Here is a 27,939-nt window from a genome sequence, read left to right on the forward strand (position 1 = left end):
TGTGGCCCTTTCACAGAGCTTATACAATTTGACCCCATACCGGGTGCGCTTGCTTGGGATGTATTGTTTGAAGCCAAGGCGCCCGGTAAAATGTATTAGGGACTCGTCTACGCAGATGTTTTGCTCAGGGGTATACAAATCTGCAAATTTCTGGTTGAAGTGGTCTATGAGGGGCCGAATTTTGTGGAGCCGGTCAAAAGCTGGGTGGCATCTGGGACGGGAGGTTGTGTTGTCGCTAAAGTGCAGGAAACGCAGGATGGTCTCAAAATGTGTCCTGGACATAGCAGCAGAGAACATGGGCATGTGATGAATCAGGTTCGTGGACCAATATGACCGCAATTCATGCTTTTTGGTTAGACCCATGTTCAGGAGAAGGTCCAGAAAAATTTTAATTTCGGAAACTTGGACTGGTTTCCACCGGAAAGACTGGGCATAAGAGCTTCCCGGGTTGGCGGATATAAATTGAGTGGCATACCGATTTGTTTCTGCCACGACTAAGTCCAAGAGCTCCGCAGTCAAGAACAGCTCAAAAAATCCCAGGGCCGAACCGTTCTGAGCTTTCTCAACCCGAACTCCAAACTGGGCGGTGAAAGGGGGAACTAATGGTGCGGCTGAAGTTGGTGACTGCCAATCAGGGTTTGCCAGCACCTCAGGGATTCTAGGGGCTCTACGGGCCTGTCTGTGCGGTGGCTGCGACAGGGTAACTACTGCACGTGCCACCGTACCAGCTTCAACTGCCCTTCTGGTGCTCGCCACTTCACCATGTTGTACGGCAGTGCTGGTACTAGGTCCAGGATGGGCTGCGCTGCTGGTGTATGCCTCACCACGTAATCCGACAGCGCCAGCCACACTCTGCTGCCCTTGAAACAGATCATGCGCAACCTGTGGTCTAGCAACAAGGGGCCGGGTACGCCTGCTGCTATCAGGGACCTCAACCTCCTCGTCCGAACTTTGGGTCAGACTGCCACTGCTTTCTACAGGTTCATATTCTGACCCGCTAGATTCGTCAGATGAGGGTTCCCATTCCTCATCCGACTGGGTCAGAAGCCTGTAGGCCTCTTCAGAAGAATACCCCGTTTGCCATTTGGACTACTAAATTTAGGGGTATTCCCTGAGACGACCCAAGAAAAAAAGCAAGCCTGTCTTACAAAGGGGAGGCTAGCGAAGTACCGGAGGCCGCTGCGATTGATAAAAAATATCAAAACAGATTTTTTTATCGCCGCAGCGCTTGTAAAGTGATTGTGCAGTGATCAAAAAACAAAAAATTTTTTGTCACTGCGGCGGGGCGGGCGTAGGTGAACGCACGTGTGGGCGACCGATCAGGCCTGATCGGGCAAACACTGCGTTTTGGGTGGAGGGCAAGCTAAGGTGACACTAATACAATTATAGATCTGACTGTGATCAGTTTTGATCACTTACAGATACTATAAAAGTACAAAAGCTGATTAGCGATACGCTAATCAGCGAATAAGTGACTGCGGTGCGGTGGGCTGGGCGCTAACCGATGCTAACTACCTAACCAAGGGACCTAAACTATCCTAAAACTATAAATCAATACCAGTGGAAAAAAAAAAGTGACAGTTTACACTGATCACTTTTTTCCCTTTCACTAGGTGATTGACAGGGGCGATCAAGGGGTTAATTGGGGTGATGGAGGGTGATCTGGGAGCTAAGTGGGGTGTTGGTGGGTACTCACAGTGATGTGTGCTTCTCTGCTGGAACCAACCGACGAAAAGGACCAGCAGAGGAGCACAGAAGCCATTTAACACATTATATTCATAAATATAATGTGTTTGATGGCTTCTGATTCGATTTTTTTAAAATCATCAACCTGCCAGCGACGATCATTGGCTGGCAGGTTGATGACGAACTTGTCTTTTAAATTTTGCCGGCCCGCGATGCGCGGGTCGGCTTTGCCCGAAATCTCGCGTCTCGCGAGAGGACGCACCGGCGCGTTCACCCAGAGTAACAGGACCGCCGCAAAGACGCAATCCTGCGTACGGCGGTCCTGAGCAGGTTAAGGCCCTGCAAATACATAGTGTCACCAGCGCAACTCAAATCTTGTGTCACAGTAAGTTACTAAAAAAACAAAACAATTTTGACTGTGAAATAATAGCAGTCAGTTGCCTGCACGTGTGTGTGTGTTTCGTGCCCTGCAAGTGCATAGTGTCACCAGCGCAACTCAAATCTTGTGTCACAGTAGATTACATTTAAAAAAAAACAACAATTTTGACTGTGAATAAATAGCAGTCAGTTGCCTGCACGTGTGTGTGTGTTTAAGGTCCTGCAAGTGCATAGTGTCACCAGCGCAACTCATATATGGTGTCACAGTAGATTACATTAAAAAACAACAACAATTTTGACTGTGAATAAATAGCAGTCAGATGCCTGCACGTGTGTGTGTGTGTGTGTTTAAGGCCCTGCAAGTGCATAGTGTCACCAACGCAACTCATATGTGGTGTCACAGTAGATTACATAAAAAAATTATAATAATTTTGACTGTGAAATAATAGCAGTCAGTTGCCTGCACGTGTGTGTGTGTTTCGTACCCTGCGAGTGCATAGTGTCACCAGCGCAACTCAAATCTTGTGTCACAGTAGATTACATTTAAAAAATAAAAAAATTGGACTGTGAAATTATAGCAGTCAGTTGCCTGCACGTGTGTATGTGTTTAAGGCCCTGCAAGTGCATAGTGTCAACAGCGCAACTCATATTTGGTGTCACAGTAGATTACATTAAAAATAAAAATAAAAATTTAACTGTGAAATAATAGCAGTCAGTTGCCTGCACATGTGTGTGTGTGTGTGTGTGTGTTTAAGGCCCTGCAAGTGCATAGTGTCACCAGCTCAACTTATATCTGGTGTCACAGTAGATTACATTTAAAAAAATAAATAAAAATTGACTGTGAATAAATAGCAGTCAGTTGCCTGCGCGTGTGTGTGTTTCGTGCCCTGCAAGTGCATAGTGTCACCAGCGCAACTCATATCTGGTGTCACAGTAGATTACATTAAAAAAATAAAAAATAAAAATTGACTGTGAATAAATAGCAGTCAGTTGCCTGCACGTGTGTGTGTGTGTTTCGTGCCCTGCAAGTGCATAGTGTCACCAGCGCAACTCAAATCTTGTGTCACAGTAGATTACATTAAAAAAACTAAAACTATTTTGACTGTGAAATTATAGCAGTCAGTTGCCTGCACGTGTGTGTGTTTAAGGCCCTGCAAGTGCATAGTGTCAACAACGCAACTCATATCTAGTGTCACAGTAGATTACATTAAAAAATATATATAATTTTGACTGTGAATAAATAGCAGTCAGTTGCCTGCACATGTGTGTGTGTGTGTTTAAGGCCCTGCAAGTGCATAGTGTCACCAGCGCAACTCATATCTGGTGTCACAGTAAATTACATTAAAAAAAATAATACATTTTTGACTGTGAATAAATAGCAGTCAGTTGCCTGCACGCGCATGTGTGTTTTATGCCTTGCAAGTGCATAGTGTCACCAGCGCAACTCATATCTGGTGTAACAGTAGATTACATTTAAAAGAAAACAACAATTTTAACTGTGAAATAATAGCAGTCAGTTGCCTGCACATGTGTGTGTGTTTCGTGCCCTGCAAGTGCATAGTGTCACCAGCGCAGCTCAAATCTTGTGTCACAGTAGATTACATTTTGAAAAAAACAACAATTTTGACTGTGAATAAATAGCAGTCAGTTGCCTGCACGTGTGTGTGTGTTTAAGGCCCTGCAAGTGCATAGTGTCACCAGCGCAACTCATATCTGGTGTCACAGTAGATTACATAAAAAAATAATAATAATTTTGACTGTGAAATAATAGCAGTCAGTTGCCTGCACGTGTGTGTGTTTCGTACCCTGCGAGTGCATAGTGTCACCAGCGCAACTCAAATCTTGTGTCACAGTAGATTACATTTAAAAAAAAAAAAAAATTGGACTGTGAAATTATAGCAGTCAGTTGCCTGCATGTGTGTATGTGTTTAAGGCCTTGCAAGTGCCATAGTGTCACCAGCGCAACTCAAATCTTGTGTCACAGTAGATTACATTTAAAAAATATATATATTTTGACTGTGAAATAATAGCAGTCAGTTTCCTGCACGTGTGTGTGTGTTTAAGGCCCTGCAAGTGCATAGTGTCACCAGCGCAACTCATATCTGGTGTCACAGTAGATTACATTAAAAAAAAAAAAACAATTTTGACTTTGAATAAATAGCAGTCAGTTGCCTGCATGTGTGTGTGTGTGTTTCGTGCCCTGCAAGTGCATAGTGTCACCAGCGCAACTCATATCTGGTGTCACAGTAGATTACATTAAAAAATAAAAATACATTTTGACTGTGAAATAATAGCAGTCAGTTGCCTGCACGTGTGTGTGTGTTTAAGGCCCTGCAAGTACATAGTGTCACCAGCGCAACTCAAATCTTGTGTCACAGTAGATCACATTTAAAAAAAAACAACAATTTTGACTGTGAATAAATAGCAGTCAGTTGCCTGCACGTGTGTGTGTGTGTTTTATGCCCTGCAAGTGCATAATGTCACCAGCGCAACTCAAATCTTGTGTCACAGTAGATTACATTAAAAAATAAAAATTAATTTTGACTGTGAAATAAGAGCAGTCAGTTGCCTACACGTGTGTGTGTGTGTGTGTGTGTGTTTAAGGCCCTGCAAGTGCATAGTGTCACCAGCGCAACTCATATCTGGTGTCACAGTAGATTACATTTAAAAAAACAACAACAATTTTGACAGTGAAATAATAGCAGTCAGTTGCCTGCACGTGTGTGTATATTTAAGGCCCTGCAAGTGCATAGTGTCACCAGCGCAACTCAAATCTTGTGTCACAGTAGATTACATAAAAAAATGAAATAAAAAATTTGACTGTGAAATAATAGCAGTCAGCTGCCTGCACGTGTGTGTGTGTTTAAGGCCCTGCAAGTGCATAGAGTCACCAGCGCAACTCATATCTGGTGTCACAATAGATTACATTTAAAAAAAATATATAATTTTGACTGTGAATAAATAGCAGTCAGTTGCCTGCACGTGTGTGTGTGTGTTTAAGGCCCTGCAAGTGCATAGTGTCACCAGCGCAACTCATATCTGGTGTCACAGTAGATTACATAAAAAAATAATAATGATTTTGACTGTGAAATAATAGCAGTCAGTTGCCTGCACGTGTGTGTGTTTCGTACCCTGCGAGTGCATAGTGTCACCAGCGCAACTCAAATCTTGTGTCACAGTAGATTACATTTAAAAAATAAAAAAAATTGGACTGTGAAATTATAGCAGTCAGTTGCCTGCACGTGTGTATGTGTTTAAGGCCCTGCAAGTGCATAGTGTCACCAGCGCAACTCAAATCTTGTGTCACAGTAGATTACATTTAAAAAATATATATATTTTGACTGTGAAATAATAGCAGTCAGTTTCCTGCACGTGTGTGTGTGTGTTTAAGGCCCTGCAAGTGCATAGTGTCACCAGCGCAACTCATATCTGGTGTCACAGTAGATTACATTTAAAAAAACAAAACAATTTTGACTTTGAATAAAGAGCAGTCAGTTGCCTGCATGTGTGTGTGTTTCGTGCCCTGCAAGTGCATAGTGTCACCAGCGCAACTCATATCTGGTGTAACAGTAGATTACATTTAAAAGAAAACAACAATTTTAACTGTGAAATAATAGCAGTCAGTTGCCTGCACATGTGTGTGTGTTTCGTGCCCTGCAAGTGCATAGTGTCACCAGCGCAGCTCAAATCTTGTGTCACAGTAGATTACATTTTGAAAAAAACAACAATTTTGACTGTGAATAAATAGCAGTCAGTTGCCTGCACGTGTGTGTGTGTTTAAGGCCCTGCAAGTGCATAGTGTCACCAGCGCAACTCATATCTGGTGTCACAGTAGATTACATAAAAAAATAATAATAATTTTGACTGTGAAATAATAGCAGTCAGTTGCCTGCACATGTGTGTGTTTCGTACCCTGCGAGTGCATAGTGTCACCAGCGCAACTCAAATCTTGTGTCACAGTAGATTACATTTAAAAAATAAAAAAAATTGGACTGTGAAATTATAGCAGTCAGTTGCCTGCATGTGTGTATGTGTTTAAGGCCCTGCAAGTGCATAGTGTCACCAGCGCAACTCAAATCTTGTGTCACAGTAGATTACATTTAAAAAATATATATATTTTGACTGTGAAATAATAGCAGTCAGTTTCCTGCACGTGTGTGTGTGTTTAAGGCCCTGCAAGTGCATAGTGTCACCAGCGCAACTCATATCTGGTGTCACAGTAGATTACATTAAAAAAAAAACAACAATTTTGACTTTGAATAAATAGCAGTCAGTTGCCTGCATGTGTGTGTGTGTGTGTTTCGTGCCCTGCAAGTGCATAGTGTCACCAGCGCAACTCATATCTGGTGTCACAGTAGATTACATTAAAAAATAAAAATAAATTTTGACTGTGAAATAATAGCAGTCAGTTGCCTGCACGTGTGTGTGTGTTTAAGGCCCTGCAAGTACATAGTGTCACCAGCGCAACTCATATCTGGTGTCACAGTAGATTACATTTTTTTAAAAACAACAATTTTGACTGTGAATAAATAGCAGTCAGTTGCCTGCACGTGTGTGTGTTTTATGCCCTGCAAGTGCATAATGTCACCAGCGCAACTCAAATCTTGTGTCACAGTAGATTACATTAAAAAATAAAAATAAATTTTGACTGTGAAATAATAGCAGTCAGTTGCCTACACGTGTGTGTGTGTGTGTGTTTAAGGCCCTGCAAGTGCATAGTGTCACCAGCGCAACTCATATCTGGTGTCACAGTAGATTACATTTAAAAAAACAACAACAATTTTGACAGTGAAATAATAGCAGTCAGTTGCCTGCACGTGTGTGTATATTTAAGGCCCTGCAAGTGCATAGTGTCACCAGCGCAACTCAAATCTTGTGTCACAGTAGATTACATAAAAAAATGAAATAAAAAATTTGACTGTGAAATAATAGCAGTCAGTTGCCTGCACGTGTGTGTGTGTTTAAGGCCCTGCAAGTGCATAGTGTCACCAGCGCAACTCATATCTGGTGTCACAATAGATTACATTTAAAAAAAATATATAATTTTGACTGTGAATAAATAGCAGTCAGTTGCCTGCACGTGTGTGTGTGTGTTTAAGGCCCTGCAAGTGCATAGTGTCACCAGCGCAACTCATATCTGGTGTCACAGTAGATTACATAAAAAAATAATAATGATTTTGACTGTGAAATAATAGCAGTCAGTTGCCTGCACGTGTGTGTGTTTCGTACCCTGCGAGTGCATAGTGTCACCAGCGCAACTCAAATCTTGTGTCACAGTAGATTACATTTAAAAAATAAAAAAAATTGGACTGTGAAATTATAGCAGTCAGTTGCCTGCACGTGTGTATGTGTTTAAGGCCCTGCAAGTGCATAGTGTCACCAGCGCAACTCAAATCTTGTGTCACAGTAGATTACATTTAAAAAATATATATATTTTGACTGTGAAATAATAGCAGTCAGTTTCCTGCACGTGTGTGTGTGTGTTTAAGGCCCTGCAAGTGCATAGTGTCACCAGCGCAACTCATATCTGGTGTCACAGTAGATTACATTTAAAAAAACAAAACAATTTTGACTTTGAATAAAGAGCAGTCAGTTGCCTGCATGTGTGTGTGTGTTTCGTGCCCTGCAAGTGCATACTGTCACCAGCGCAACTCATATCTGGTGTCACAGTAGATTACATTAAAAAATAAAAATAAATTTTGACTGTGAAATAATAGCAGTCAGTTGCCTGCACGTGTGTGTGTGTTTAAGGCCCTGCAAGTGCATAGTGTCACCAGCGCAACTCATATCTGGTGTCACAGTAGATTACATTTTTTAAAAAACAACAATTTTGACTGTGAATAAATAGCAGTCAGTTGCCTGCACGTGTGTGTGTGTGTGTTTCGTGCCCTGCAAGTGCATAGTGTCACCAGCGCAACTCAAATCTTGTGTCACAGTAGATCACATTTAAAAAAAAAAACAATTATGACTGTGAATAAATAGCAGTCAGTTGCCTGCACGTGTGTGTGTGTGTGTTTTATGCCCTGCAAGTGCATAATGTCACCAGCGCAACTCAAATCTTGTGTCACAGTAGATTACATTAAAAAATAAAAATAAATTTTGACTGTGAAATAATAGCAGTCAGTTGCCTACACGTGTGTGTGTGTTTAAGGCCCTGCAAGTGCATAGTGTCACCAGCGCAACTCATATCTGGTGTCACAGTAGATTACATTTAAAAAAAACAACAACAATTTTGACAGTGAAATAATAGCAGTCAGTTACCTGCACGTGTGTGTATATTTAAGGCCCTGCAAGTGCATAGTGTCACCAGCGCAACTCAAATCTTGTGTCACAGTAGATTACATAAAAAAATTAAATAAAAAATTTGACTGTGAAATAATAGCAGTCAGTTGCCTGCACGTGTGTGTGTGTTTAAGGCCCTGCAAGTGCATAGTGTCACCAGCGCAACTCATATCTGGTGTCACAATAGATTACATTTAAAAAAACAAAACAATTTTGACTGTGAATAAATAGCAGTCAGTTGCCTGCTTGTGTGTGTGTGTGTTTAAGGCCCTGCAAGTGCATAGTGTCACCAGCGCAACTCATATCTGGTGTCACAGTAGCTTGCACGCATAGTACAACTAAAGAAATCTAAACAAAATGACAGGCAGAGGCAGGCCACCCCGCAGGGGCCGTCGTGGTCGTGGTGCTGTGATTCCCTTTAGCCCTAGAATAATGCCCAGTGTTCAGAGGCCACGTACCCTGAACTCGAAAAGTTCTGAGGACATAGTTGACTGGCTAACACAGGACACCCAATCTTCTACAGCTTCCCCTCGGAACCTTGACGCACCATCCTCCTCCAGCTCAGCTTCGGGCACCTCTCAAGTTACCACTCGCCCGCCTGCCGCCACCACCAACACTAGCACCACAGCCGCTTCACTTGATCTGTCAGAGGAGTTATTTACACATCAGTTGGAAGAAATGAGTGATGCGCAACCATTATTGCCAAAGGATGTAGATAACAGGGATATGTTTCAGTCAGGCAGCATTACACACATGGATGTACGGTGTGATGATGATGATGTTGTACCCGCTGCTGCTTCCTTTGCTGAGTTGTCAGATACAAGTGAAGCGGTTGATGATGACGATTCGTCCATGGATGTCACGTGGGTGCCCGCTCGAAGAGAAGAAGTACAGGGGGAAAGTTCAGATGGGGAGACAGAGAGGAGGAGGAGACGAGTTGGAAGCAGGGGGAGGTCGTCGCAAGGAGCTAGTGGCACAGTCAGACAGCATGGATCGGCACCCGGGGTCAGCCAGACAGCACGCCAATCGACGCATGCTGTTGCCACCACCAGAATGCCGTCATTGCAGAGATCATCAGTGTGGCATTTTTTTTGTGTCTGCCTCTGACAACAGCGATGCAATTTGCAACCTGTGCCAAAAGAAACTGAGTCGTGGGAAGTCCAACACCCACCTAGGTACAACTGCTTTGCGAAGGCACATGATCTCAAATCACAAATGCCTATGGGATCAACACATGAGTACAAGCAGCACACAAACGCAAAGCCGCCATCCTCCTTCTGGCCCAGCATCTTCAGCCACGTCAACCACTGCTGTCCTCCTTGCCCCCTCTCAACCATCCGCCACTCCGTCTCTCACCTTGAGCAGTTCCTGCTCATCTGCCCACGGTCAGATGTCTGTCAAGAAAATGTTTGAGCGTAAGAAGCCAATGTCACAAAGTCACCCCCTTGCCCGGCGTCTGACAGCTGGCTTGTCGGAACTCTTAGCCCGCCAGCTTTTACCATACAAGCTGGTGGAGTCTGAGGCCTTCCAAAAATTTGTAGCTATTGGGACACCGCAGTGGAAGGTACCCGGCCGAAATGTTTTTTCACAAAAGGCAATCCCCAACCTGTACTCGATTGTGCAAATGGAAGTGATGGCATGTCTGGCACACAGTGTTGGGGCAAGGGTCCATCTGACCACTGATACATGGTCTGCAAAGCACGGTCAGGGCAAGTATATCACCTACACTGCGCATTGGGTAAACCTGCTGACGGCTGCCAGGCATGGAATGCGTGGCTCTGCAGAGGAGTTGGTGACACCGCCACGACTTGCAGGCAGGCCTGTTGCCACCTCCTCTACTCCTCCTACTCCATCCTCTTCCATAACCTCCTCGGCTGAGTCCTCTTCTACTGCTGCGTCTTGCTCCACATCAACTGCACCCCCCCAGTTCCCCAGGCGCTATTCCACAGCCCGGATACGACAGTGCCACGCCGTCTTGGGGTTGACTTGACTGAAAGCAGAGAGTCACACCGGACCAGCACTCCTGTCCGCCCTGAACGCACAGGTGGATCAGTGGCTGACTCCGCACCAACTGAAGATCGGCAAAGTGGTGTGTGACAACGGAAGCAATTTGTTAGCGGCATTGAATTTGGGCAAGTTGACACATGTGCCGTGCATGGCACATGTGTTGAATCTGATTGTACAATGCTTTGTGCATAAGTACCCAGGCTTACAGTACGTCCTCAAGCAGGCCAGGAATGTGTGGCCATTTCAGGCGTTCCTACACGGCCATGGCACTTTTTTCAGATATCCAGCGGCAAAACAATGTGCCAGTGAGGCGCTTGATTTGCGACAGCCCGACACGTTGGAATTCAACACTCCTAATGTTTGACCGTCTGCTCCAACAAGAAAAAGCCGTCAACGAGTATTTGTATGACCGGGGTGCTAGGACAGCCTCTGCGGAGCTGGGAATTTTTTTGCCACGTTACTGGACGCTCATGCGCAATGCTTGTAGGCTCATGCGTCCATTTGAGGAGGTGACAAACCTAGTCAGTCGCACTGAAGGCACCATCAGCCACATCATCCCATTTGTTTTCTTCCTGGAGCGTGCCCTGCGAAGAGTGCTGGATCAGGCCATAGATGAGCGTGAAGAGGAAGAGCGAGAGTTGTGGTCACCATCACCACCAGAAACAGCCTTATCAGCATCGCTTGCTGGACCTGCGGCAACGCTGGAAGAGGAGTGTGAGGAAGAGAAGTCAGAGGAGGAATGTGGCTTTGAGGAGGAGGAGGAAGACCAACCACAGCAGGCATCCCAGGGTGCTCGTTGTCACCTATCTGGTACCCGTGGTGTTGTACGTGCTGGGGGGAAGAACAGACCTTCAGTGAGATCAGTGAGGACGAGGAACGGGACATGAGTAGCTCGGCATCCAACCTTGTGCAAATGGGGTCTTTCATGCTGTCGTGCCTGTTGAGGGACCCTCATATAAAAAGGCTGAAGGAGAACGACCTGTACTGGGTGGCCACGCTACTAAACCCCCTGTATAAGCAGAAAGTGGCTGAAATGTTACCGAATTACCGCAAGTCTGAAAGGATGCAGCAGTTCCAAAATAAATTAAAAAGTATGCTTTACACAGCGTATAAGGGTAATGTCACAGCACAACAGGAATCTAACAGGGGAAGAGGTGAAAGTAATCCTCCTACCACGACCACGCCGGCAAGGACAAGACGCTTTACAGACGTGATGTTGATGGAGGACATGTAGAGCTTTTTAAGTCCTACGCATCGCCCGACAGGTAGCAGACTACCTCGCCTTAACTGCAGATATCGACACTCTGAGGAGCGATGAACCCCTTGACTACTGGGTGTGCAGACTTGACCTGTGGCCTGAGCTATCCTAATTTGCGATAGAACTTCTGGCCTGCGCCAATTCAAGTGTCCTGTCAGAAAGGACCTTCAGTGCAGCAGGAGGTATTGTCACTGAGAAGAGAAGTCGCCTAGGTCAAAAAAGTCTAGATTACCTCACCTTTATTAAGATGAATGAGGCATGGATCCCGAAGGGACTGACAGTGGGCGATACATTTGACTAATAAAGGCCTGGTGATGAGATGAGCTGCCTTGGGCTAAAAATGGTCCACACGCTGCTGTATTTTATCTCTGCATGCCGGATGACTTGCGTGACTTATCTGCCACCAACTAGGGTTCAAGCCAAAATGTTTTAGTGCACTTTCTGCCTGGAAAACATAAATTTTTCTGGCCGCTGCTACAGCAGCGGCTGCAACAATACCTAATTTTTCAGGCCTCCGGTGCTGCACTGTGGCTGCAAAAACAAAACAAAAAAAAAGGCACATACAGTACAGACCAAAAGTTTGGACACACCTTCTCATTCAAAGAGTTTTCTTTATTTTCATGACTATGAAGGCATCAAAACTATGAATTAACACATATGGAATTTTATATACATAACAAACAAGTGTGAAACAACTGAAAATATGTCATATTCTAGGTTCTTCAAAGTAGCCACCTTTTGCTTTGATTACTGCTTTGCACACTCTTGGCATTCTCTTGATGAGCTTCAAGAGGTAGTCCCCTGAAATGGTTTTCACTTCACAGGTGTGCCCTGTCAGGTTTAATAAGTGGGATTTCTTGCCTTATAAATGGGGTTGGGACCATCAGTTGCGTTGAGGAGAAGTCAGGTGGATAAACAGCTGATAGTCCTACTGAATAGACTGTTAGAATTTGTATTATGGCAAGAAAAAAGCAGCTAAGTAAAGAAAAACAAGTGGCCATCATTACTTTAACCCCTTAAGGACATAGGGCGTACAGGTACGCCCTTGTGCCCTGGTACTTAAGGACACAGGGCGTACATGTACGCCCTGTGTATTTCTGATCACTGCCGCCTGGCCGGCTGTGATCGGAACAAGGTGCCTGCTCAAATCATTGAGCAGGCACTTCGGCTAAATGCCCGTGACCCCCCCATGCCGGTGATCGCAACAAACCGCACGTCAATTCAGACCTGCGGTTTGCTGTGCTTTTTGCAGTTTCTGATCCCCGCGGTCCCTGACCGCGGGGATCAGAAACTTTAGTGTGCCTAAACTAATATATGTTTCACCCCCCCTGCACCCCTGAATTCTTTTATCCCGGTGGGAGGTGCAGGGGGGGTGTTTCGGGCGGTGCGGGAGGCGGGATCGCGATCCCCCGCCCGCCTCCCCTTGAATAATCGTTGGCGTCTAGTGGGTATACTAGGGTGTCAGCACATTGCTGACACCCTGGTATAAACGGCTGACATCTGTGATACGATGTCAGCCGTTTAACCCTTTCCATACCGCGTCCGTACGGACCGCTGTATGGAAAAGGTTAACAGCTCAGGGAGCTCCCTCACTCTCCTAACGGGGGGCTGCTGTGCCTTTGCAGCCCCCCGATGGAGAGGGAGAGAGCCCCCAGACAGCCCCCCTCCTTACCCTTCCCCGTCTGCACAGTTCTGGCCACTACTGAGCAGACGGGGAAGGTTCCCATGGCAACAGGACGCCGTCTCAGGCATCCTGCTGTCCATGGTGCTTAACAGATCTGTGCTAAAGGCATAGATCTGGTCAGACAAAGTGTAAAATACAGTACAATTGATTGCCTGCTCTTGACATGTACATTTTTGATTTGCTAACAGTTATTTTCTAATTATAGAATTTAGCTTTTATTAGTCATTAAATTAATATATAAAGTGAGCACTTATATCTAACCTACTGATTAAAACTCTCTACTGCAGACCCTTTGTGTGCAACATTGTGATGGGTTTGCTTCTAGTGCAGGCTAGTATAACTGTGTCAACGTGTTATAGACTTTATGTCTTCTCTGCTGAGTGCCTATATGTACACCTTCTAAACTTACTGTAATAACACTATTGATTTTATACTGCCTGCTATCTTGGCATTGTCTGTGATTGCTAACACATCTCTTTTTCATGTAGCTTAACTTGGTGACTATAATGTTAGCTGTTTGAATGCTAAACTACCTGGCAGCTAAGGGCTCTTTCACACTTGCGTTATTGTCTTCCGGCATAGAGTTCCGTCGTCGGGACTCTATGCCGGAAGAATACTGATCAGGATTATCCTAATGCATTCTGAATGGAGAGTAATCCGTTCAGGATGCATCAGGATGTCTTCAGTTCCGGTACGGAACGTTTTTTGGCCGGAGAAAATACCGCAGCATGCTGCGCTTTTTGCTCCGGCCAAAAATCCTGAAGACTTGCCGCAAGGCCGGATCCGGGATCAATGCCCATTGAAAGGCATTGATCCGGATCCGGCCTTAAGCTAAACGTCGTTTCGGCGCATTGCCGGACCCGACGTTTAGCTTTTTCTGAATAGTTACCATGGCTACCGGGACGCTAAAGTCCTGACAGCCATGGTAAGTGTAGCGGGGAGCAGGGGAGCAGCATACTTACCGTCCGTGCGGCTCCCCGGGCGCTCCAGAGTGACGTCAGGGCGCCCCAAGCGCATGGATCACGTGATCACATGGATCACGTCATCCATGCGCATGGGGCGCTCTGACGTCATTCTGGAGCGCCCGGGGAGCCGCACGGACTGTAAGTATACCGCTCCCCCGCTCCCCGCTCCTACTATGGCAACCAGGACTTTAATAGCGTCCTGGGTGCCATAGTAACACTGAAAGCATTTGGAAGACGGTTCCGTCTTCAAATGCTTTCAGTACACTTGCGTTGTTACGGATCCGGCAGGCACCTCCGGCAACGGAAGTGCATGCCGGATCCCAACAACGCAAGTGTGAAAGAGGCCTAAATTCTTCAGTTTGCCTATTTAGTAACTGGGCTATTTTCTCATAGCAGCACAGAACCTTGGCTTGGTTACTGTAATAGTAGCTGTGGAATTGCTACAATTGTTGCCAGCTAGTAGCTGTTAAATCGCTGCACTTGCCACCAGCTGATAGCTTGAGTTTCCCTGTTCAGTGACTGGGTGAGCAGGCTACCGAGTAGCCACTAGGCAGCATAGAGAGATATCGTGCCGTCATGAGCAACATAGCATAGTCTGTAAACTGACAATAGAAAGCTGACAACTGCCAGCAAGCATAGCAATTCAATAGCCAGTAATACAGCCATTGAGCTGAGGTGCCGCGCCGCTATGACAAAAATGCCCAGTCATTTAATAAGAAAACCGAAGCATTGAGCTGGCAGCAAGTGTAGCGATTGAATAGCCACTATTACAGGTATCAAATTGAGGTGCTGCGCCGCTATGAGAAATCAGCCCAGTCATTGAACAGGGAAACTCAAGCTATCAGCTGGTGGCAAGTGCAGCGATTTAACAGCTACTAGCTGGTAACAATTGTAGCGATTCTACAGCCACTAGCAGGCAGAAAGTGTAGCGATTCCTCAGCTACTAATACAGTTACCAAGCTGAGGGGCTGCGCAACTATGAGAAATAAGCCCAGTCACTGAACAGGGAAACTCAAGCTATCAGCTGGTGGCAAGTGCAGCGATTTAACAGCTACTAGCTGGCAACAATTGTAGCAATTCCACAGCTACTATTACAGTAACCAAGCCAAGGTTCTGTGCTGCTATGAGAAAATAGCCCAGTTACTAAATAGGCAAACTGAAGAATTTAGCTGCCAGGTAGTTTAGCATTCAAACAGCTAACATTATAGTCACCAAGTTAAGCTACATGAAAAAGAGATGTGTTAGCAATCACAGACAATGCCAAGATAGCAGGCAGTATAAAATCAATAGTGTTATTACAGTAAGTTTAGAAGGTGTACATATAGGCACTCAGCAGAGAAGACATAAAGTCTATAACACGTTGACACAGTTATACTAGCCTGCACTAGAAGCAAACCCATCACAATGTTGCACACAAAGGGTCTGCAGTAGAGAGTTTTAATCAGTAGGTTAGATATAAGTGCTCACTTTATATATTAATTTAATGACTAATAAAAGCTAAATTCTATAATTAGAAAATAACTGTTAGCAAATCAAAAATGTACATGTCAAGAGCAGGCAATCAATAGTCTCTGACTAAATGTAAATACATGCAAACAAGTGCCTCTACATGTACAGGGTACCAATAATTGTAATAAAAATACAGTACAAAACACTATATAGTGTACTGTACTGTATTATACAGACATCAGACCCAATTGATCTTCAAGAACAAAGTGGGTCTGGGTAAAAAGAAATGTGAAAAAAAGTGAAAGAAAAGTAAAAATCAAACACATTTATTACTGATTAAAAATGAAAAATATAAAATTCCCTACACATGTTTGGTATCGCCGCGTCCGTAACGACCTGATCTATAAAATGGTCATGTTACTTTACCCGAACGGTGAACGCCATAAAAATAAAAAATAAAAAACTATGATGAAATGTAAATTTTGCCCACCTTACTTCCCAAAAAAGGTAATAAAAGTGATCAAAAAAGTCGCATGTACGCCAAAATAGTGGCAATCAAACCGTCATCTCATCCCGCAAAAATCATACCCTACCCAAGATAATCGCCCATAAAAACGAAAAAACTATGGCTCTTAGACTATGGAGACACTAAAACATTTTTTTTGTTTTAAAAATGGAATCATTGTGTAAAACTTACATAAATAAAAAAAATTGTATACATATTAGGTATCGCCGCGTCCGTGACAACCTGCTCTATAAAATTAACACATGATCTAACCTGTCAGATGAATGTTGAAAATAACAAAAAAAAAAACGGTGCCAAAAAAGCTATTTCTTGTTGTCTTGCCTCACAAAAAGTGTAATATAGAGCAACCAAAAATCATATGTACCCTAAACTAGTACCAACAAAACTGCCACCCTATCCCGTAGTTTCTAAAATGGGGTCACTTTTTTGGAGTTTCTACTCTAGGGGTGCATCAGGGGGGCTTCAAATGGGACATGGTGTCAAAAAAACCAGCTCAGCAAAATCTGCCTTCCAAAAACCGTATGGCATTCCTTTCCTTCTGCGCCCTGCCGTGTGCCCGTGCAGCAGTTTACGACCACATATGGGGTGTTTCTGTAAACTACAGAATCAGGGCCATAAATAATGAGTTTTGTTTGGCTGTTAACCCTTGCTTTGTAACTGAAAAAAAAAATTTAAATGGAAAATCTGGCAAAAAAGTTACATTTTTAATTGTATCTCTATTTTCCATTAAATCTTGTGCAACACCTAAAGGGTTAACAAAGTTTGTAAAATCAGTTTTGAATACCTTGGGGGTGTAGTTTCTTAGATGGGGTCACTTTTATGGAGTTTCTACTCTAGGGGTGCATCAGGGGGGCTTCAAATGGGACATGGTGTCAAAAAACCAGTCCAGCAAAATCAGCCCTCCAAAAACCAAACGGCGCACCTTTCACTCTACGCCCCGCTGTGTGGCCGTACAGTAGTTTACGGCCACATATGGGGTGTTTCTGAAAACTACTGAGTCAGGGCCATAAATAATGAGTTTTGTTTGGCTGTTAACCCTTGCTTTGTAACTGGAAAAAAAATATTAAAATGGAAAATCTGCCAAAAAAGTGAAATTTTGAAATTGTATCTCTATTTTCCATTCAATCTTGTGCAACACCTAAAGGGTTAACAAAGTTTGTAAAATCAGTTTTGAATACCTTGAGGGGTGTAGTTTCTTAAATGGAGTCACTTTTAGGGAGTTTCTACTCTAGGGGTGCATCAGGGGGGCTTTAAATGGGACATGGTGTCAAAAAACCAGTCCAGCAAAATCAGCCCTCCAAAAACCAAACGGCGCACCTTTCACTCTACGCCCCGCTGTGTGGCCGTACAGTAGTTTACGGCCACATATGGGGTGTTTCTGTAAACAGCAGAGTCAGGGCAATAAAGATACAGTCTTTTTTGGCTGTTAACCCTTGCTTTGTTAGTGGAAAAAATGGGTTAAAATGGAGAATTAGGTAAAAAAATGAAATTCGCAAATTTCATCCCCATTTGCCAATAACTCTTGTGCAACACCTAAAGGGTTAATGGCGTGTGGAAAATCAGTTTTGAATACCTTGAGGGGTGTAGTTTCTTAGATGGGGTCACTTTTATGGAGTTTCTACTCTAGGGGTGCATCAGGGGGGCTTTAAATGGGACATGGTGTCAAAAAACCAGTCCAGCAAAATCAGCCCTCCAAAAACCAAACGGCGCACCTTTCACTCTACGCCCCGCTGTGTGGCCGTACAGTAGTTTACGGACACATATTGGGTGTTTCTGTAAACGGCAGAGTCAGGGCAATAAAGATACAGTCTTGTTTGGCTGTTAACCCTTGCTTTGTTAGTTGAAAAAATGGGTTAAAATGAAAAATTAGACAAAAAAATGAAATTCTCAAATTTTATCCCCATTTGCCAATAACTCTTGTGCAACACCTAAAGGGTTAACAACATATGTAAAATCAGTTTTGAATACCTTGAGTGGTGTAGTTTCTTAGATGGGGTCATTTTCTTCTAAACTTCTAAGCCTTATAACATCCCCAAAAAATAAAATATCATTCCCAAAATAATTCAAACATGAAGTAGACATATGGGGAATGTAAAGTCATCACAATTTTTGGGGGTATTACTATGTATTACAGAAGTAGAGAAACTGAAACTTTGAAATTTGCAAATTCTTCCAAATTTTTGGTAAATTAGGTATTTTTTTGTGCAAAAAAAATAATTTTTTTGACTTCATTTTACCAGTGTCAGGATGGTATGGTCACATATGTACAATATGTGACGAAAAAATTATCTCAGAATGGCCTGGATAAGTCAAAATGTTTTAAAGTTATCAGCACTTAAAGTGACACTGGTCAGATTTGAAAAAAATGGCCTGGTCCTAAGGTGAAATAAGGCTGTGTCCTTAAGGGGTTAAGAAATGAAGGTCAGTCAGTCAGCCGAAAAATTGGGAAAACTTTGAAAGTAAGGGCTATTTGACCATGAAGGAGAGTGATGGGGTGCTGCGCCAGATGACCTGGCCTCCACAGTCACCGGACCTGAACCAAATCGAGATGGTTTGGGGTGAGCTGGACCGCAGAGTAAAGGCAAAAGAGCCAACAAGTGCTAAGCATCTCTGGGAACTCCTTCAAGACTGTTGGAAGACCATTTCAGGGGACTACCTCTTGAAGCTCATCAAGAGAATGCCAAGAGTGTGCAAAGCAGTAATCAAAGCAAAAGGTGGCTACTTTGAAGAACCTAGAATATGACATATTTTCAGTTGTTTCACACTTGTTTGTTATGTATATAATTCCACATGTGTTAATTCATAGTTTTGATGCCTTCATAGTCATGAAAATAAAGAAAACTCTTTGAATGAGAAGGTGTGTCCAAACTTTTGGTCTGTACTGTACATGTGTCAATTCCCCTTTGTGATCGTTACCTTGTTGTGGTGAAGGGACTTGCCTATCACAATGAAGCGACCACCTCTATGAGTGTGTTGGCAATGGCAATGTTGGCACACCCCAGATGATAAGGTCGTTGCTTCATTGTGAACAGACCAAAAGCGATCGGCTGGATAATTTTGCATAGAAAAAACATAAATTTTCTTTGTGATCATCTAAGGTGAACATTAAAGCCTACTAGGCCAACAATGGGCCCACACTGCAGAATCATTGTTTTCTGGGTCACTTGACTGTCACTGAACTACCTCAGCACGACCATAGGCTTTGAAAAACCGCCATCGCCTGCAATCTCCCAAACGTGCGCACGAGCACAGTCATCACTACACCAAGATTGACGCATAGAGGAATAAAATTTATGTCATGAGTGTGTCTACTATTGACAACTCTTTGCGGTTGTCTAAAATCTATTCCATACACGTCCCCTGATAGGGGACGTAACATGGATTAAACTGATAGGAATAGTACTACTTAACACACCACTCATATCTGGTGGCACAGTACATTGCACGGCGCACGCGCAGTGCCCCAAATTGGAAGTAGGAGGACCAACCAAGCATCTTTTTCCATCTCCCGGTTCCTAAAATCTATTCCATACACGTCCCCTGATAGGAGACGTAACAGGGATTAAACTGATAGGAATAGTACTACTTAAACACACCACTCATATCTGGTGGCGCAGTACATTGCAAGGCGTACGCGCAGTGCCCCAAATTGGAAGTAAGAGGAACGACCAAGCATGTTTTTCCATTTCCCGGTTCCTAAAATCTATTCCATACACCGGCCCCTGATAGGGGACAAAACAGAGATTAAACTTTTAAGAACAGATTTTTTTAAATTAAAAAAAAAAGAGGACAGCCTCTGCAGAGCTAGGTATTTTTTGGCCGCGTTACTGAACGCTCATGCACAATGGCTGTTGGCTCATGCATCCTTTTGCGGAGGTGACTAACCTGGTCAGTCAAACCCAAGGCAACATCATCGACCTCATCCCATATGCGTTTTTTCTGGAGCATGCCCTGCGAAGAGTGCTGGATCAGGCCGTAGATGAGCATGAAGTGGAAGAGTTGTGGTCACCATCACCACCAGAAGCAGCCTTGTCGTCGTCGATTGCTGGACCTGCGGCAATGCAGAGATTGGAGTCTGAAGAAGAGGAGTCAGAGGAGGAAGGTGGCTTTGAGGAGGTGGAAGACCAACCACAGCAGGCGTCCCAGGGGGCTTGTTCTCACCTTTTCGGGGACCCTTGGTGTTGTACGTGGCTGGGTGGAGGAAGAGACCTTCAATGACATAAGTGAGGACAAGGAATGGGACATGGCTAGCTTGGTATCCAACCTTGTGCAAATGGGGAGTTTGCGGTTGTGCAAATAGACTGTTTGCGGTTGTTTGCGGTGCGTTAAACCGGGAGTTTGGTCTGTCACTGTGAAGCGGGCATACCTGAGGTTTTAAAGCACGTTATTTCAAACAATTTAGGAATGTTAGGTGATTTATGCCCTTTATGGATTAAAACCTGACTCTGCGTCAACTACGTAATTTTGCATGGGAGTTTTGCCATGGATCCCCCTCCGGCATTCCACAGTCCAGGTGTTACTCCCCTTGAAACAACTTTTCCACCACTATTGTGGCCAGAAGGAGTCCCTGTGGTTTTTAAAATTCGCCTGCCTATTGAAGTCTATGGCGATTCGCCCGGTTCGCCCGTTCGCGAACATTTGCGAAAATTTGCGTTCGTCGTCCGCGAATGGAAAATTTGATGTTCGCGACATCTCTACTAACTAACAGACGGATAAAAGTTATTTTTTTCTGTCACTGGGCTCAGGGCGCGGTAAAAAGATTGTGCACTGCACCCACACAACTAAATCTATGTAGATCGCTGAGTTAAATTGGAGTTCTGATCACAGATTCTGTCCTATTCTCTCCCTGAAAGCACCAGCAGCATCCTCTCCCTACACTGGTAACAGCAGAGTGACGTGCAGCGCTACGTGACTCCAGCTTATAAAGAGGCTGGGTCACATGCTGCACTGGCCAATCACAGCCATGCCATTAGTAGGCATGGCTGTGATGGCTTCTAAGGTCACACAGTTAAACGCATGTTGATTGGCTGCTCCGCAGCCTTTCAAAAAGCGCCAAGAAATCGCCGAACACCGAACCCAAACTTTTACTGAAATGTTCGTAAAAGTGAATGTAAATTTTTGCATTGTGCAAAACTTTTACCCATGACACATCCATCAGGTGGGACAGGACAGCCAATTGAGACGTTTTAGCACATGGACATACCCCCTACCCTATAAATAAACCCGATCTGGCAGCCATTTTACATTCAGTTTTTTTGCCAGTGTAGGAAGAGGTTGCTGTGTGGAGTAGGGACAGACTGTTAGGGACACCAAACACATGTGATATACCTATAATATACCTTCAACATAGAAAGTATATTATAATGCATTTGTATTGTGGAGCAGTTATGTGCAGTTCTGCTGAGATACCGAAGCTAGATAGAGGGACAAACGGTATTGGAATAAGTAATTGCAACTGGTGTGATATACCTGTTGCCCCCCCAAAAAAAATTTATAGAGGGGTGTGATATACCTACGGTATAATATGCCTTCTAACATAGAAAGTATATTATAGTGCATTTGTATTGTGCAGCAGTTATGTGCGGTTCTGCTGAGATACTGCAGCTAGATAGAGGGCCAAACGCTATAGGAATAAATAATTGCAATTGGTGTGATATACCTGTTGACCCCAAAAAAACTGATTAAAGGGTGCGATATACCTGCTTCCACAAAATACTGATTGAGGGGTGTGATACACCAGCTTCCAGCAAATACTCATTATTGGTTTCTATATACCTGTTTCCACAAAATACTGATACAGGGTATAGATATACCAGCTCCCACAAAATATTGATTGAGGCCTGCAATACACCAGCTTCCACCAAATATTGATTAAGGGTATTGATTAAGGGGTTTGATTTACCAGCTTCCAGCAAATACTCATTATTGGGTTCTATATACCTGTTTCCACAAAATACTGATAGAGGGGATTAATATACCAGCTTTCACAAAATATTGATTGAGGCATGCGATATACCTACTTCCACAAATATTTCTCTTCTATAGGGACTTTGTCATAGGGTCAGGAAGAGGCAGGCCATTCTGCAGGGGTGGTAGGGGTCAGGCAGGTGCACTACGCTGGAGCCTAAGTGGGAAGTTGGAGAAGATGCGTGCGATTATGCACCAGATGCGTGAAGGACGCACCAGAGTTGGTTGAGTGGCTCACTCAGACTTCTGCTTCTGCACCCTCCTCATCCTCTGTATCTGCACCCTCCTCTCTCTGTTGTGTGCACCCCCAAAGACACCACCAGCACCATAGCCCCTCCACTCGAGTCAGAGAAATTATTTTCCCATGCATTCCCAGACCTTTCCGATGCGCAGCAATTCTTGGCATCGGATGAGGAAGAGGAGGTAGCAACGACCGCCACCCAGCGGTCTGATGACAGTACCCAGATCAGGCCAAGGAGGGTGGTTCCCGCTGTTGCTGCCTACTCTGAGATCTCTAATGTCAGTGGTGGTGAAGGTGACAATCATGACGTGTCGATGGACGTCACGTGGGTGCCCACAACAGAGGAAGAGGAGGGGAGTTCAGAGGGAGAGATGAAGCAGCAGATAGGAAGGAGAAGGAGGAGAAGCAGGCAGAACTCGCAGTGCACAGGAGGCAAAAAGCAGACTGCAAATGTATCTGGAGCGAGCCATCCACCATGCACAGTCACATCTGGCGCTCCCAGGACGCCGGCACATGGCTCTGCAGTGTGGCCTTTTTTTAACGTGTCAGCTGCTGCCAATGGTGTTGCCATCTGCAACCTGTGCTGTCAACGCATAAGTCGCAGTAAGCCCAACACTCACCTAGGGACGACCGCCTTAAGAAGTCACCTGGGCTCCCATCACTGAGCCCAGTGGGAGCAACACAGTCAAAACCCACAAAGCCACACTGCCGGCGCTTCTCATCCTGCCTCTTCTCTTTCTCCTTCCACCGTCCCGTCGTCACGTTCATCTGGCAAAAGGTAGGCTTCCGTGGCCCAAATGTTTGAACATAAAAAGTTTATGACGCCAGATAACCCTCTTGCCCAACGGCTGACTGCTGGCTTGTCGGAACTGCTAGCCCACCAACTACTGCCATATAAACTGGTGGACTTGGAGGCCTTTAGAAAATTTGGGGCCATTGGCACACCGCAATGGAAGGTCCCCGGTGAATGAATAATTTTGGGGGCCTGTAGTCCACTGCCCTGCAGTAAAATTGATATCCAATGACCGTCTAATATACCTCCAGCCACATAATCACTTGGTCTTTTCTGTACGGTGAATGCATAATTTTGAGACCTGTAATCTAACTGGCCAACAGTAAAACCGTTATACGGTGACCGCCTAATGTACCTCTAGCCACATTATTAATTGTTCTTTTCTGTACGGTGAATGAATAATTTTTGGAGCCTGTAGTCCACTGGCCTGCAGTAAAATTGATATCCATAGACCGTCTAATATACCTCCAGCCACATAGTCACTTGATGTTTTCTATCCGGTGAATGCCTAATGTTTGGGGCCTGTACTCCACTGGCCTGCAGTAAAATTTATATGTAATGACCATCTAATATACCTCCAGCCACATAATCACTTGATGTTTTCTGTCCGGTGAATGCCTAATGTTTGGGGCCTGTACTCCCGTGGTCTAAAATAAAATTTTCCTAGGCTCCAGCAGGGCACATTTTTGACAGTTTCCATTAAAGACGCATATAAAAGGCCCCTGATTAAAATACATATTTTTTGTGGAAATTTTTTCCATTGATCCCCCTCTGGTATGTCACTGTCCATGTTGTGGGATGATTTGTGCACTTCTAGTAAGTATTTGGTGGCTGCAAATGTGACCTGAAGGTTTTTCCGGTTCGTCTGCCATTAAAGTGAATGGGGCCCGCCGTGAACTTGCGGTTCGCAAACATTTGATCGGGTTCGGGCGATCGCATTCGCAAATCGTCCCGGCGGATGTTCGTCCATCACTAGTTATAAACCTATGTTTTCTATCATACTATTCATTTTTGACACAATATAGGGTCTGTTCTCATCTTTCCATGATTTGATAACAAAACACAGAAGCATTCAACATGGCAGGAAAACGTTGCAATTAGTGTTGAACATCAACATGTATGAAGATACCAGTAATTAGGGGCAATTATTTTAATTTATAAGTTTTAGAGATTTATAAGGTGATATCAATGTATATTTGAAATTGTGTTTTTATATTTGCTGCTTTAACATAAATATCCATTTTTTCTTTTGCATTTATATTCTTTGTCCTACATTCAAGCAGTGCAAGTTTTCTGCAAAGCTTTACTAGTGTCTGTCAGGATACTATCACACAGAAAATGCCCTTATCTTCAAAAGGTGTTTCTGTTGGATAGCGCCCTTACTGGCACTCCCACATCTTAAGGAGTCTTACAGCTTATGTCACATAGTGGCTTTTTATATCCTCACCTATTCTTGTACTGTTGTACTATATATATTGGAAGTTGTTATTAACTGATCTTTGTCTTTTTTTCTCTTTCAAAGCAACAACATAGCACATAAATATTATCTGGCAGTTGATCCTGTGTCAGGCTCAATATATCTGTCTGACACAAACAGTCGTAGAATTTACAAAATCAAGTCCCTGACAGGAGCCAAGGATATTGCAACTAACTTAGAAGTCATTGCTGGCAATGGAGAACAATGTATGCCCTTTGATGATGCTAGATGTGGTAATGGAGGGAAGGCTGTGGATGCCATTCTGACTAACCCACGAGGTGAGTGGAATAAATTTTAGAGTGACCCATGCAGTAGGTGAATCTGTTTATTAACAGTGATACACATTCAATGAATAAGGTGTGATTAGATACAATATAGTTTTTTACAGTCCTGTTCCAAGCATATTAATAAGCCCCATTCCTCTTAGTCCCACATGAATAATAAAGTAGGTATAATTACAAAATGTAAGAAACAAATGGAAGCAATCTTGAGTACACATATTACATATCATAAACAATATGAAAAATTCCAGTAAGGATGTCACCAAGTAAATAATGATAATGATGCAGTGGATAATGATTGACCTGTGATGATCAGGGAATGCATTTATTCCTATGGATAGCAGGGCCAATTCTGGGATATGCGTGATTGTGTAGTTACAGATCATTGAAATCAGTTCAAAAATTTGTTTTCATAATTGATTTATAGAGGGACAATCCCACCAAGTTAAGACCCCAAGGAAGCCCGGCAACGCCAACAGAAAGGAGAGACTTCCGGAAAGATCTCATTCAAATATTTAGGAGTTTTATACCATCTGCATAAAATCTTTCTCGCACCCTCAAGGTGCCCTGCACATCTTGACAACTTAGAAGTAGCAGTAAAGGCTTCACACAATTGGGTATCAGAAAACTCCTTATTCAGATCACAGTGCATTGGTTAATAATACAAATTAGAGGATCTATCTGAGCAGTTTTCAGTATCTGGTAGCCTTTGGCAATACCCTTATCAATTATTCTAGTAGACATGAACCAACCTTGTAAGTCAGAGGATGTGACATCAGAAATAAACAAACCTGAAACAGGTGTCTCAGTTGCAGATATTTATAGAAATCCTTGTTCGGTATGTCAAATCTCTTTTTTAGGTAAGCAAAATCAACAAAATTATTGTTATGCCAGAGTTGGGAAATGGTTGAGACACCCAGGTTTTCCCAATTGTTTAGAGATATATTTGGAATTCACACAGTTTAAAAGGGGATGCATAAAATGGCACCAGAAGTACCTTTTCTACTAGTAAGGGGATTCCAAATATTAGAAATAGCTTAAATGCAGATTAAAGGGCTCACAATTTTAGAATTGAAAATACTTTGAGCTGTGAGGTGAAGGAGTATAGAGTGGCTTCCCAAGGATGCTTTTTCTATAGATACCCATTTTTTTAGAGAGGTCTTCAATATGTAAGAATCTAAGTTGATCCAAAATAATAGCTTTATAATATTGACTAAGAGATGGAAAGTTAAGACCTCCAAGTTCTAGAGGTTTATATAATATAGAAGTCTTAACTCTAGTCTAGTTCTACCCCATATATGACGCTTTTGTAAGGATTGTATTTTCTGAATATATGTGTTAGAAAGAGGCATAGGTACATTACGCATCATGTAGAGTATCTTAGGAAGGACAATCATTTTTATTGCTGCCATTTTGCCTAACCATGATAGGGAGTAGAGATTAGTTAAGCAGGTCTTAATATCTTCAAGGAGGGCGGTATAGTTGACATCAAAAAGCTTGTTAGAGGATAAGGCTAATTTAATCCCTAGGTAAGTAAGGGCATTATCCACCCATGAGAAGCCACATGTGTTGGATTTTTTATTTCTTTTTTGTATTGAGGCACGTAGCACCATATTGAGCATTTGAGATCTAATATATAAAGCTGAGTGTATGTGTATGTCCGCTAAAGGAATCCGCACTGTCGCATTTACAATCACCTGGCACACAGGTACATCAGGTGTCCGGGAAGGTTTTAGACCGGGTCTCAGCTCTCTAGGATGTACCGTTCCTGAGATATTCCCAAAAAATGCATTAGCCAATAGAAGCTTAGTCAAATGACCCCTATCAGCTAATAGAAGCTCGCAGGCCGTTAGCCTTCACATACACAGTTTTACTCCAGGTTTCCATAACAATCCAGCCATTTATTTTCACTCCTGTAGGAGAGCTTAAAAGAAATCTGTCACCAGGATAATCGCTATTGAGGTAAAGCCATGGCCTAATAGCACTTAGTACCTTATTTCAAGATGTGCCTTTGTTCCAGCAATATATGTTTTTATCCTCTGAAAATCCAGTTTATTTGGTATACAAATGAGCCAATAAGGTGCCCAGAGGGGCGTCACTCTTTCAGGAAGGAGCCCAGACACTCCCCCTGCCTCAATGTGTCCACCCTCAAAAGACCTAAAACCCGCCCCCAGGTCCCGCTAAGCCACACCCATGATCTGTTAGACCACGCACCCTCCCAATCCTGAGACGGCGGTGATTGAAAAAATGAATGTAAAAATCAACTTCTGTCAGTTGCAGGGGTGGGAGGGAGGGTGACTTTCTCCCTGCAGCTCACACTCAAACAGTACAGTGGACATACTTACACACACAAACTTGCTCTCAGATTTATATATTAGATAATCTCTAAGCGTCAAGAACTCATAGTACAGAATACTAACACCAACAGTACCACATGCCACAATGGAGAACATATTGGATCACTACAGCCACATTTAACTATAAATATCAACCAGATTATCCCCATGAATACCAGCCACATTGCCTCTCTAAGTGCAAACCATATTGAAAATAGTACAGTTCCCCCTATAATACACACATTTCCCATGTAACACACACAGAACATATACAGTTGCAAGAAAAAGTATGTGAACCCTTTGGAATGATATGGATTTCTGCACAAATTGGTCATAAAATGTGATCTGATCTTCATCTAAGTCACAACAATAGACAATCACAGTCTGCTTAAACTAATAACACACAAATAATTAAATGTTACCATGTTTTTATTGAACACACCATGTAAACATTCACAGTGCAGGTGGAAAAAGTATGTGAACCCTTGGATTTAACCACCTCCGGACCGCTGTACGCACAGACGCGTCCTGGAGGTGGTTGATTCATTCCTCCTGGACGCATATACGCGTCCTCTCGCGAGACGCGAGATTTCCTGTGAACGCGCGCAC

General features: G+C 43.5%; 1 protein-coding gene across 1 annotated transcript in view; it reads left to right on the forward strand.

Moving 5' to 3' along the window:
• The window catches only part of TENM2 (teneurin transmembrane protein 2), a 3,383,593-nt gene that overhangs the window by 2,750,607 nt on the left and 605,047 nt on the right, over positions 1 to 27,939 (forward strand). The window contains exon 21 of the mRNA XM_040404927.1: positions 24,759 to 24,991. Within this exon, the coding sequence (XP_040260861.1) occupies positions 24,759 to 24,991 (233 nt within the window). The remainder of the gene's footprint in view (positions 1 to 24,758; positions 24,992 to 27,939) is intronic.

The sequence above is a fragment of the Bufo bufo genome, chromosome 1 (assembly GCF_905171765.1).
Source record: "Bufo bufo chromosome 1, aBufBuf1.1, whole genome shotgun sequence".
Lineage (NCBI taxonomy): Eukaryota > Metazoa > Chordata > Amphibia > Anura > Bufonidae > Bufo > Bufo bufo.